Genomic DNA, 13,637 nt, shown 5'->3' with positions numbered 1-13,637 from the left:
AAAAACATCGCCTAAGAACAAAGTTCATAATTTAATTCGAAACGAATGAGTGCATTCTCCCGTTCAGTTTACGCTCTATAAACCCAGAGGACACTCATGAGTCTATGCGACGCCCTTCACGTTTTTCTTAGGGTAAATATTCGTCCAACGAGAAGTCAGTTCGGCACACAAAATTTGCAGAGCGTAAAAGATTGTCTAACACATTGTTCTCATAACGAGAAATAAGAATTTAGCGCACTTACTCTTTGTGATGAGGTAAATGCAGTTGTCTAAATGGGGCGGAACTTTCCGAAGGCCAAGCGTAGTGCCACTGTCGGTGGCAGTTCTCGGGACATTGCGTCAGCTGACGAATAGCAACGCTTCGAAAAAAAAACACCAAACATCCTCCTTTTTTTCGTTATTAGATGCGGAGCATCTAATACTCGAGGCTTGTAGTGCGGCGCCGTCCGCAAGCTTCCTCCTCCTTCTTCCACCATCTGTGCATCCCTTCCTCCTCTACACATCGCGCGCGCTTCACTCCCCCACCATCTGTGCACCCTTCCTCCTCTACACACCGCGTGCGCTTCTCCTCTTCACGAACATTCGCTAGCTGTATAATGTAGCACGCATGCGCCGTCACTCTTCGAGAACATCGGCAGCTGACGCGCGCGCATGCGCCGTCGCGCTTCGAGTACATCGGCAGCTGACGCGCGCGCATGCGCCGTTGCACTTCTCCCCCTTCTCGAACATTCGACAGCTGACGCGCGCATGCACCGTCGCCCACCATCTGTGCCGCGCGCGCTTCTCCCCTTCGAGAACATTCTACAATTCTCCTGATTCTCCAGTGGACGCGCATGCGCCGTCGCGCTTCGAGAACATTCAACAGCTGACAGTGCATGCGCCGTCGCGCTGTATATATACTCAAGGTCGGCGCTCGCTCGCTCAGTTGCCGCTCGTCGGTTGGTTTGTACGGCGCGTCGACGTCCAAGGTCGCGGTGAAATGAATTCCAACGAATCCACAAACACAATGATCGACGTCCCTTCGACCAGCGCCGCCCTTTCGCATACGTGTGTACGTGTTCACTCATTTAACACCCCCTCCTACAACCACGTTAACCAATTTAGCCATCGACCCAAGTAAGTCGCAATTTAACACCCCATTTCACAACCACGTTAACCAATTTAGCCATCGACCCAAGTAAGTCGCACTTTAACACCCCGTTAACCAATTATATGCTCCGCATCCTCCTCAGTGTTCCCCCGAGGGAAGCTGCGGGCAATTTTTTTCATTCTGCTAGCGTTAAACTGCAGTTAAACTTAACACAAATTACGAAAGTGAAACTGCGTTACACTTGCATTGACGTGACGTGCTGGGCAAACAGATCCTTAATATTATTATTATCATTATCATTATTATATGCAACTGTTTAACTAACGAAGCGCAAGCGTAGAGCGTGCATTTGCCACAACGATCAAAAGAGACGCCGTAGCCTTGTCTCACAGCCCGCACCAGCACAGGTACTGTAATTCATAAGCAAATTAAAACAGGCACGGCGCAGAGTGTGGTTCTATTTTTAGCCACCACGCAAGTGCACTTACAGTGTCTAGAAACCGCGATGCATTGGAACTCCATGCGCACTAACTATAAAGTATAGGCGTAGCGGAAAATTAGTTTTCCCGCTAGACTCTAACGCTCCCGTGAGAGGGCGCGCACGCGCAAACGTATAATATTAATGCGCGCCGTCCGAACCCGAAGAAGGCGGCGGTGAAGTACTGGTTTCGTATAAAGCCCTCGAATCGGGGCCACCTACTTCGCCAGTCAGAGGAGCCGGGCGCGGCTCGACGCGCTTTTTTCACGCCAGCTTGCTCCTCTTCGCAAGCAGCTGGTCGAAGAATTAAGTCCAGCGGCGAACCCTGTTGCTCGTTTCCTCTCGAACGCTGCTGGTATTGGAACTGACGTTCTTAACGTCCTCCTGCAAGGGAATGCCTTCACGCCATTTATGTCCCGGTCGGCCTGTCCGCGCTTGAACTTCGACGCCACCAAGCTCGAAATTCAGCGTGAAAACGATCTATGCGTCTCGTACGTTATTATTGCGGGCTGGTAGGTCGCTGCCTATTAGTATACACAAAACAATATGTCGATTATCGAACCTTGAGGAAGCACATGGTTTTCACGTCAATCGAGTCCGCAGCAAGCCACTTCGCCGGGAGGTATACCTGACGCTCATGGACCTTTTTAAGGGGAAGAGGGACGTACTCATTGATAAGATTGGCTTACGCGACCGACTTGGCTGTACTTTATGACTTGGACCTCTGAGAGATCGATGAGCGCATAGATCAAGTGCCCGTACTCGTTTCCTTCCATTTCCACACAAATTCATGCCATAGCACTTGTATATTCCGGCTGTAGAGTTATTTTTAATAATATTACAGGCATAAGGTTATCTTGAATTGATACCTTGTGGCGACGCTTCAATGTGATTATGCTTATAACGTCAAAGCTTGGCTGATAGGCGCTATTTCGGGGACGACAACTGTGAACGAATGAGTAAAAATGGGTTAAGAATAGATATATCACTTCTCACTTTTTACCACCAGTGTTTTTTTTTTCGTTGTATTAAAGGGGAAACGTGATCACAAAATAGAGCGAGCATAATTTCTACATATTTGAGGTAAGCACCGCAAAACAGCGACATGATTATGAAAGACGTATTCGGCGCAACATGTGCCGTCCAGATGATGTCATATCCCTGTGGTGTGAAAGCGCTTTCTATGAAACCGAGCACAGATAGCGACGACAGATGAGACGAAATAGCCTTGTAAGAAAACTGTATACACCCTTTCAAGGTTTACAAACACAACCCCTTGATGACTTACGGTTTTGTCCACCGATGTGCTTTATTGGCATTGGACGACCACAGGAGCTTTAGAAAATAGCCCGCTGATTTTCTAGTTTTCTTCCCTTATTTAACAAAATATATTAAAATAAATGTTCTTTCGAGTTTTATAAAACATTCCCTATGAATATATTTTGCGCTCAAGGGCTGAAAAATTTTCAGGCACGACGTGCCAGAGCTATCTATTGAACGTAGATAAACTGGAATTGTCGTGACTGCTAAAGCTTGCAAGCCGAAAATAAGTGGACACAACCTTATGTTGGTAAGAAGGAACTGAAATCTGTTAGACTCGATAAATAAATAAATTCAGTTCTTAGAAACTATTCGGACTCAACCTCACCGAAATATTACAAGCCCGGACTCGGACTCAGAGTACGTCTCGATTCTGCGTCTGAATAACTCTCAGCGAATCGACTGATGAGTAAGATTGCCGACCTATATGGACATCACTCGGTGATGTTTTCTAAAATGTTTTCTATATAGGTCTTAGGACGAAATCCGAACAACGTCATAACACTCTTTCTTTCTTTTATTTTCATGTGCCTGCCTCAGGTGCTTGGTTAAGGATTACGAGAAGAGGCCCTTGATGTCGGACCTGATGAACCACAAGTTCATCGCTCAGGTCCCCAAGCATCCTGAAGAGGTACGTGCAGGCGTTTCTTTCTGTATATTCATATGCATATGTATATATGTATGTATATGTATATATGTATATCCTTGATGTACTTTCCCAAGATAACGGACTGTAATCACCCTGAATGTACCGTTACATGAACATTTTGAAAGTCAGTTGTTGTCGTCTACATAAATTTACATCAAGGAATCGCAGCGCGTGATTGAACGAGATGGACGCGATGTAGAAGGTTGTGTTCGGGCTACTACACGCAACTGTCTGCACCAACGCCGATTCGCGAGTGTCTACTGGTCAGCGATACCGTGGGTGTCGTTTACCAAAGTTGGAAGCCTTTCGTTTGCGTACATCAAGTGCACGTACGAAGCGCACTGTGTTTAAACTTAACCATGGTACGCGCACGCAGCCTCTAATGACCGGATTACCGAGTCGCCTCGTTTATGCGATGTGTAAACCCGTTGTGCGCGTAGATCCGCCAGGAGCTGGTGCGGATCCTGAAGGCGCAGCGCAAGGTGGGCTACAGCAAGCGTCTGCCCGAGGTGACCACCAAGCATGGCCAGCTCAAGACGGACCGCAAGTCCCGGCCCACGCCCATCCTCATGGACGACCTGTCTGCCCTCGAGACGCTCACCGAGGTGCGTGATTCTTATTTTATTTATTTACAACATACCGCGGTCTTGAAAAGACCAAGCAGGAGAGGCACAAAAATTAAGTGGAAAACACGCGTAAGCGCGATAGATGCACGATGTGCACAAAATACAAGAGGATAAGTACATTATACAGAGATATATAGATGAGCTTAAACACAGGTTAATACGGCCCGATTGTGCGAATCAGTCGCTTGCCCCGTTGAGGTCGCTCACGCGATAACAACCGCGGTGCACGGTGGCGTCTCTCAAAATCGTATGGTGGTGTAGGGATGTGGAATCCCAAATATCAATCATTTATTAGCCGGGATTTTTCCAGAAGAAGATAACAGGGATCTTTCAAAACAGAGGCTTGCCGAAGAAATAAAAATCACTGAGAGGCCAGCAGGCTAGCCTGAAATTTATTAAATAACACTAATTGTAACGAACAGGCTGTAAATTAATATTGTTGCCGCCCCGTTTCGAAGGGTGGTTACAATAAAAAAGTGTCATCATTACCAATGGTACAAAAAAGTTTTCCGATTGAGATGATAGTTGTGGAACGTTTAGAGATAGCACACGGAATATCCAGCACCAATGCAGAGGTCAATAAGCATATTTAGTACCTCTCCTAGGCGTCAAGCTTTATGAAGTTTGACGAATTTTCGCCAAATAATGGTAAACGAAGGAGGGCAGTACTGGTGATACACAAGTGGAAAAGCACAAAGTACGCATAAAGCACCAAATAAACATATTGCACAGATAACTAGTTGTTAACGCTAACCGTGGGTGTTAAATGTATACGTAATAGACGTCGAACGAGTTTAATAATAGTAATAATATTCGGGCTTTGACGCCCCGAAACAACGATACAAATACGAGGGATTCCTTAGTGCAACGTTACGTTCCGGCAATTTTGGCTATATGGTGTTCCTTAACATGCACCTAAATCTCGCCTCTATTCACCCGAAGGTAGGGATTTGATCCTATGACCTTCGGGTGAGCAGTCAAGCGTCGCAACCACTGGACCTCCTTGGCGGGTGTGGAATAAGCGTAAAATTGACAAATCCAGTTCCAGAGCAGACGCTCATAATATTCCTTCGTGTGACCCTCGGTATATATGTTGCAAAAGTTTTGACCTGGCGCACGCTGTAAACCCCAAGACGTCATCCTCTGATGAACCACACTTCAAGGACGATACGCCCAAAGATCTCAGAGCAGCACGTCCTAATGTTACTGTTTATTCCAGCGAAAAAAAAAAACCAAACTTACGCTACCTATTTGCGATCCATAGTTTATTTGGCGCGAAGGTGCATGCGCTGTTGTGTTCACGAGAGTTTTGTACCCGCAGGCGTTTTCAATGTAGTGGATCAGCGTTTCTTTATTTATTTTTTGCCATGCACATTAATGTTAGTCATTCACAACGTACATGTCAACGGACATGTAATAATAATAATAATAATAATAATAATAATAATAATAATAATAATAATAATAATAATAGCCGGAGTTTAATCACTCAAAACTGCAATATGATTATGAGAAACGCCGTAGTGATGGGCTCGGGAAATTTCAACCAGATGAGGCTCTTTAACGTGCAACTAAATGAAATTCCACAGACCTGAAACACTTCCACAACGGTAATGCCAAGTCGAAGATACGAGTAATCATTGTTTCTATAATCACATCCCGAATTTTCTCTTGTATTCATCAACAATGCAAGCTATTCTCACATGAAAACAACTTAGCACCTATACAGAGTTTCGCCGAAATACTACGACGGGCAGCTTGTCCTTTTGAGTAAAAGTACCCGTTAATTGGAACTCATGCATAGGGTAAGAATTTTCCTTCGTAGGGTATTGACCTTTGTTGCGAGTGTGTCCTGCTGCATTATTGCATTTTTAATTGTTTCGCTTTTTGCTTGCTATAAAAATATTTTATTCAAGTAGACACTCAGCGCAAAAATCGATAATTCGACATAAGAAATAGAAATTATTGTTAACGTGTTCGCAAATTTTGTTTTACGTGTACTCGGAATGAAGAGCAATCCGCAGAAAAAGAATTCAACCTTTCTTGTTCGAAACTAATAGCTTGAACATAGAGAAGAAAGCAGTAAGCTAGCAAAATTAAGAAAGATGAGCGCAAATCAGACACTGCAGAAGTGCCTGGAAAACGAGCAATTGTTGGCGTAGGTGTTCCGTGTCACTGATTCCAATAATCATCTATAAATGAGGGTACCCACGCTCTTCATGAGTTCGGCTGCCGCATAGACTATCCACACGATTAATGACTCTTTTTTTTCTGTCCTTTCTTTTTTCCACATCCTCATTATCCTCAACTGAGTTCATACACGAACAGAGTAGGAGGCAAACTACTTATTGTTATAGTTTCTGTGCCTGCGGCGCTTCACATTTTGGTTTCTGTCTCACCGTTTACATCACGAGTCTCGTCTGCTGAACCACTTGTGTAAGAAACACAAACTCGTGAGCATCATCAACCGTATTTCGGCGCCGTATAAGGAAAATGTTATGGTTACATGACTACAGCGATGGTAATCAGCCTGAATACCTCTCTTTAGTGATTTCTCTGATTTTAAGAGTTCTTTCCTGCTGGCACTAGTAATCGTGGCACCGTAAGAGCACTTTGTACGATTGCGATGCTCCGAGCAATAACAAAACACGGTAATCAAGTCATTTCGAGGAACGTTAACAAGCAACACGTCGCATGAGGTATTTCTTGTGACCTATTCTTCTTTTTTCTCGTATATAAGTCGTGTTCTACGGCGTTTTCTAGAAGCCCACGAGCAGCCCGTGTTATAAATGAGACTTTTGTGTTTTGCAGCCCGAGCACCACGCTCCTATAAATGTGCTCTGTTCACATGAATTGTTCGATGAGAGAACATGGGGTACACAGCACAGTATCATTGTGGATTTATCCAGAGTTCTCACCAAAAATTAATTAAATAAACGCGTCTCTCTCTCTCTCTCTCTCTCTCTCTCTGTGTGTGTGTGTGTGTGTGTGTGTGTGTGTGTGTGTGTGTGTGTGTGTGTGTGTGTGTGTGTGTGTGTGTGTGTGTGTGTGTGTGTGTGTGTGTGTGTGTGTGTGTGTGTGTGTGTGTGTGTGTGTGTGTGTGTGTGTGTGTGTGTGTGTGTGTGTGTGTGTGTGTGTGTGTGTGTGTGTGTGTGTGTGTGTGTGTGTGTGTGTGTGTGTGTGTGTGTGTGTGTGTGTGTGTGTGTGTGTGTGTGTGTGTGTGTGTGTGTGTGTGTGTGTGTGTGTGTGTGTGTGTGTGTGTGTGTGTGTGTGTGTGTGTGTGTGTGTGTGTGTGTGTGTGTGTGTGTGTGTGTGTGTGTGTGTGTGTGTGTGTGTGTGTGTGTGTGTGTGTGTGTGTGTGTGTGTGTGTGTGTGTGTGTGTGTGTGTGTGTGTGTGTGTGTGTGTGTGTGTGTGTGTGTGTGTGTGTGTGTGTGTGTGTGTGTGTGTGTGTGTGTGTGTGTGTGTGTGTGTGTGAGAGAGAGAGAGAGAGAGAGAGATATGTCCGCTCGAACTATCAGAACGACTTCAATTGAAGACAACTGGTGCATGGAGTAAGAAAGATTGTGCGTCGTAAAGTTCCCTATTATCAATTTAACATACCAGGGTATATTAGTGGAGTTTTAAACTATTTTATTACATTAGAAAGAAAAATACCATCATGTTTCTTCATCGCTATCCTCTTAACTACATACTTCCGCCGTACTTAAGCAGCTCAAACATAAAGCTGGACTGTCGTTCTACTGACCGCACACGTCTGAATGAAACGTAGCAGTGCGTTCGAGAAACGACCCAAAATAAAAGTCTAAAAAATAATAAAAAAGAAACTAGCTTTGGTTCGTTCACCATTCACATCACATCCATATGTCGATAGGACAAGCGCCTTTCATGACACGGTTGCTTTGTTGGTGCTGCTCAGTAAAAGCTGTTCGATCGCCTCGAGACGTAAGAACGAAGAGGCTTATGCTTATCGCTTGTCCCCGTATTTCTGCAGGAGATCATCGTTGACCAGCTGTACCAAAGATTCATGCGGGGCCAGATATACTCATACATCGGTGACATACTGCTCGCCATGAACCCATTCCAGAAGCTTCCTATCTACTCCGAAGAGGTGAGAACGTACCTTGTTATCACTATGAACGTCACGCAATAAAACATTTTAGCCCAGCGAGAACACGTAGTTTGGGAAACGCTGTCTGTACGCGCTAACGAGATTTGGTGCTGTCCCAACGTTGCAGGTCTCGTTGAGGTACCGAAATCGTGCCAAACTGGACAACCCGCCACACATATTCGCCGTCGCAGATGCTGCCTACCACAGCATGTTGCATCAAAAGAGAAACCAGGTGGGATTGAGAATTTCCGCATTTGTTCCTTATGAAAGAGCTATCGTGCTGAAATCCAATATAACAAAATATTTCGGCAGTGCTTACCCGGTAGCGACGCTGACTTGCTGAATAGCGAAAGTAACGTATTTCTTGTCTCTGCAGTGCATCGTCATCAGCGGAGAAAGCGGAGCCGGCAAGACAGAGAGTGCCAACCTCCTGCTCAGGCAACTTGTGGCTCTTGGAAAGGTGCGTAAACAAAAAGGAAAAAAAATGAAGCAACCGTTGCCCATAGGCTCAAGCACACCTGCAGTCGTTCTATGGCTTTATGTATTAACACTCGCAACTTTAAATATTTGCACTAATTAGCAATAAAGTTAGATTGATTTAATTTGTATTCAAGTGTCACTAGTCACGTTATAAGGGAGGAAATCGCCGGGCTAATTCCAAGTGCTGACGTGCCGGCCCCTCGAACTGCACCACGAAATCAAGAACAAATTAGTGTTGGTCCTTTTGGTATGCAGGCTTTGTCACTGTAGGACAAGCCTTCGCCTGATGGTGGAAAACTCTCGTCATCCCCTGATCGGCACCTGCAACTACTTGCTTATATACACTAGCCGCTGGGTTTTGAAAAATTACGAGGCTTTTCGACGCGCACCACACATCCAAGGCTGTGGAAAGGGCGGGACCTTTCTCATAATGTGACGCAACTCTGCAGCGCCGCGCCCCTTTGCTTAGAGATGTTTCTCGAGTTCGCTCGGTATTCCGTCCATGACTTGGTCGGCCATAGGTCGGCGTGGCGGCGGCTGTTCAAGGGGGGATAGGTGGTGCGCAGGCGGCATTTTTCGTTGCTTGTTTCTACTTTAAGCCGGCTTCCGTCGCGTCTGCTTGGCGCCTGGTTTAACGTAGCCGTTAGAAATCGGAGGCGCGCGCTGTCTTGGGCACTCGTTGGTGACATTAAAGGGGCCCTGAAACACTTCTTGAAGTAACGATGGAATGGATTCTCTAAAAGAGCCCATTGACTCACGAATTCAACGCCGCAAAAAAATTTAAGAATCGGTCCAGTACGACGGGAGTTAAGAAGATGTGTCGCACGCTGCAATCACGTTTTGTCTCACCTCGTCCCGGCCAAAGCGCTGAAGGCTAAGCAGGGAGGAATGGCAGGGGCAAAGAAAATACGTCACGCACTCCTCAAGATTTTGAGCACTTTTTTTCATTTTTCTTTCTTCGAACACGCAGCTTTTCCCGTGTGATCGCGCGTGCACGGGTGGACAAGTTGCGGCCTCCCGTGGAGATCTCTGTAACGACCGAGCGCGCGATGTTCAAATCAGTGAATGGCTGATAGATTGCCTTTTATGCACGATTTTTGAGCGTATTTCGTCATTTCTAGAGAGAAGAAAAAGCAATTTTCAGTTGACTTTGATTATTGTAAACTTCAGGCCGTGTGCTGTGCTCTAAGATTTTGCTCACGTGTTCTCGGGAGCCTGTACTACCGATCGGCAGCGTTTTCTGACCATGCTCAAAATTGCAGGGCAGAAATATATAACATGTGTGTTAAAGTGAACAGCCGCCGAGCACACTGCTTCGCTAATAATTGCTGTAGTTATGCCATGCTATGTCATGCTTTTCTGTGCAACGCAGTGCCATAGTATGTCATACTATGCTATACTATGCTATCCTAAGCTATACTATGCTGTGTTGTGCTTTGTTGCGCTATGTCATTCTGCGTTGTGTTATTTTGTGCCATGCTGTGCTATTCCAAGCTATGCTGTGCTAACTTAAGCAGCGCAACTCTAAAAAAATGCGACGTTACGAATTATTCACGAACAGCGCGACACTTACGATAACAGCCGGAGAGATCGGGAAAAACTGAGCACGAGTCTTCTGCTGAGGCAGGAAACCCTTTTCATGCTCCTCTCATGCCCTTCCCGTAAAATTGATTATAAGCGTCACTCCATACTTCACATAAAGGAGCCAACTCGTTATTTGTCATTCTTGAAAAGCGTTTTGCAAGCGGTGATTCTCCGAATGACGCGCTGAGCATGACTCGTTTTCCTCGGCGCCGAGCAGGCTACCAACCGGAACCTGGAGGACAAGATCTTGCAGGTGAACCCCATCATGGAGGCGTTCGGCAACGCCAAGACGGGCATCAACGACAACTCGAGTCGATTCGGAAAGTTCCTAGACCTCACGTTCACCGAGCAGGGAAAGATCACCGGGGGTGCGTACATTTGAATGCATGAATCTTTAGGCCGGCCTACCGGTCTATCTTAGACATTAAGCCGGTCGACAACAAAGCGCGTTGAATAGAATAAACAAATGCACGCTGCGCGCATCAAACTCATCTGAGAATGCAGACTGGATTAGGCAGAGAAGACGATGTTACACGTGTCTAGACTTTTGCAATAAACTACACTGACAGTTGGAATGTTCAAGGAACGGAGAAATCGTTGCTGATGCTAGCTTGTTTTCCTGGAGTAATTAATTGCTTGGCTTTTCCTGAACTCCAGCTTACTTCAGAACTCACGTGCTTCACTGCGGAACGAACTTATTCTGCTTTGACGTAGAGAGAATGACGCTAGACTTACAGGTCTCAAAAATGCGGGCTTAGCTAGAGAAGAGAAAGACATTCTATAGACACTTTATTTATATATGTATTATATTTATGAGGACACTTGCGTTCGATACCATTTTGATCTATACTCCTGTTGCATAGTTATCCATTCCTCCGTGTGCATTCATGTCTTAAGAAGTTCGCAAGAAATGAAGTTGACGTTCGTTCTGTCAATTGAATTATCCCGGCACTTCAATGAATGGCGCCTAAAGAAAACACTAGACCAACATGCGCAGGATGTGTGTAGTGGTCCACAATGTTTTAGCCCATCCAAGCTAGTAAACTATCGGTGATGCATGGGGGGAGGGGGGAGGCAGGAGAGCGCAATGTCAGCCCATAATATTGACATAATGGGAGGCGGAGTGCCATGACTTGGGGGAGAGGCACACAGTCGACCTTGCACGCTGACATGATAGGGGGGGGGGGCGTGACAAATCCCCTCCCCCTCTGAAGGGGAACCCTGCGCGATTCTTTGACAGGCAATGTGTACACATTATAGATCTTTCGGTTGGATCAAGAGTTAAAGAGACACCAAAGTGAAACAATGAGTCGACTAAGATATATAAATTGTACAGCGAGATCTCTAATGTCGTAAATTTAACCATTATATCCTTACTAATTGTGGAGAAAATAAGGTCAAAGTTTAACTTTAAAATTTCGCGCGGCATCTGCATGCACGACGTCAGTGATTTCAAACGGTATTTCTCGCATTCCGGCGACATTGGCTTAATGACATTTCTTAATATTTGGAATGTTACGTCTACGGCCCCCTCGCAGTACGAGGTGCTTTATTTTCACCGATTATCAACTACGAATGAACAAGTAGACCCCGTCGAAATCTATGAAGTCACGGCGTTTAGTGCGGGCGTTTCACAGTGGCATCGCCACCAACATTTTCGTTGCGTGCGTTTTCCTGCTTACCAAGCGCCACCTCGCGGTATGAGTTGTGTTTTCCGTATTGTGAATGTGTAATTTACTAATGCGCGAGAGATCGTTCTTTACTTTAGTCTCCCTTTTGGGTAAAGTAAAACTTCTTCTTTTTCTTGTGTCTAGGTAAACTATCGGTCTACCTCCTGGAGCAGTCTCGGGTGGTGTGGCAAGCACCGTGAGTGTTTGATTTCCGTAATGCAGGCGTTTAAGGCAACTATACTGCGAATGAAGAGCAAGAGACGTGTCGGTCAGTGCAAAGAACCGTGAAAATGCTCCATCTCCTTGCAGGCAAGAGCGAAACTTCCACATTTTCTACTACCTATACGACGGGCTGGCCGACATCAGGCAGCTCGGAAACTACTACCTCGACACCACCGGCAAGAGGCAGCACAGGCAAGTCTCCATTGCTATAGCGGTTGCAGTCGATGAAAGTACACGCAACACTGCGAAGTTCGCTGTGGTGCTCCGAGTCGCAATTCCCAGATCAGCGACTGAGCACACAATTCTGTGTCTTTGTCTGAATACATAGTTGAATACATAATTTTGTGCCTTCGTCTACAGAGTGCCGATGTGGATATAGAAAATGACAATAAAGAAAGCTTAGCGTCATGAAATAAAATGCTCATACGAGTACATGCATCAAAACAGGCAGTATAAACGCAAAAAATAAAATAAAATAAAACTCATTGTGACGTGCCACTGGTTAACTATAGGAGAGAGGCGAGGATCCACACACCTAACGCTTAAGGTCGATTCTGAAAGAAAGGTGGAAAAGCGCCTTAACGCAACCGCGTGACACTGCACAGTGCTTTTCGCGTGTCCTTGCGCAGACATTATTTGAAAGCGTAAAGGTGTTCACGCACTTTCTGCTCTATCAAAGCATGTCAGCGCCGACAAGTGCAACCCGTTCACGGGCCGCCACGCGCACTGCGGTCACGCTTGCGGTGGGCTACAGTGTTATTTTTTCTCGCCCAGACGGCGTACGTGTCACGCGTGTCATGCTCACAGACCGTGGCAAGAGCAACGAGCTGCCGAGATAGAACGAGATAGCGCGTGTGCGCGTAATCGAGAGTCCTTGAAGGTGCCTGCTATACAAAGAACGTCGAGCGCGCCTTCGTCGGCGTGCAGCGAATGACGTTTCGGACTTGAGCTGGCATGAAAATCCGCGCTTTCTCCCCGCAGGTACCTCAACGGAGCGCCCTCGGACAAGGAAACCGCGTCCACACACGTCGACAGGCTGAACAACATCAAGCAGGGCTTCCAGCTGCTCGGCTTTCGGTCGGCCGTAAGTGCAGCCGCGCACCAAGGCGCGCAACGAACGCGAATAGCGATAACCAGGCCACACGTGCAATTCTCGACTCTATCGCCCCTGTGCGGTTGCTCTGGCAGTGATAGAGCGCTTCGTATCGTGCATGCGCTTCCGCCCGGGTGCCCTCTCGTGAGGCGCGCTTAGGGCACGTTTGCGCGGACGCACGCATAGCGCCTGTAACGGACCGCTAGACACATCTCCCCTATAGCTAAGAGGCTATTAGGGACGCATTGCTTATCCTCATCACTAATGGATACGGCTCTGCTAAACGAGATCCTTTGCATGACCTTGTATCGTGACT

At 46.2% G+C, this 13,637-nt stretch overlaps 1 protein-coding gene across 1 annotated transcript in view; it reads left to right on the top strand.

Annotated features, from left to right (window-relative positions):
* Positions 1 to 13,637, top strand: part of LOC119159535 (STKc_myosinIII_N_like and MYSc_Myo21 domain-containing protein ninaC) — an 87,348-nt gene that overhangs the window by 46,665 nt on the left and 27,046 nt on the right. The window contains exons 11-19 of the mRNA XM_075885436.1: positions 3,429 to 3,519; positions 3,978 to 4,142; positions 8,156 to 8,272; positions 8,400 to 8,504; positions 8,649 to 8,732; positions 10,554 to 10,704; positions 12,151 to 12,202; positions 12,316 to 12,420; positions 13,210 to 13,312. Coding sequence (XP_075741551.1) covers positions 3,429 to 3,519; positions 3,978 to 4,142; positions 8,156 to 8,272; positions 8,400 to 8,504; positions 8,649 to 8,732; positions 10,554 to 10,704; positions 12,151 to 12,202; positions 12,316 to 12,420; positions 13,210 to 13,312 — 973 coding nt within the window. The remainder of the gene's footprint in view (positions 1 to 3,428; positions 3,520 to 3,977; positions 4,143 to 8,155; positions 8,273 to 8,399; positions 8,505 to 8,648; positions 8,733 to 10,553; positions 10,705 to 12,150; positions 12,203 to 12,315; positions 12,421 to 13,209; positions 13,313 to 13,637) is intronic.

Source organism: Rhipicephalus microplus, unplaced genomic scaffold (assembly GCF_043290135.1).
Source record: "Rhipicephalus microplus isolate Deutch F79 unplaced genomic scaffold, USDA_Rmic scaffold_145, whole genome shotgun sequence".
NCBI lineage: Eukaryota > Metazoa > Arthropoda > Arachnida > Ixodida > Ixodidae > Rhipicephalus > Rhipicephalus microplus.
The sequence above is the reverse complement of the archived record's forward strand: the minus strand, read 5'-3'. Positions and strand labels throughout refer to the sequence as shown.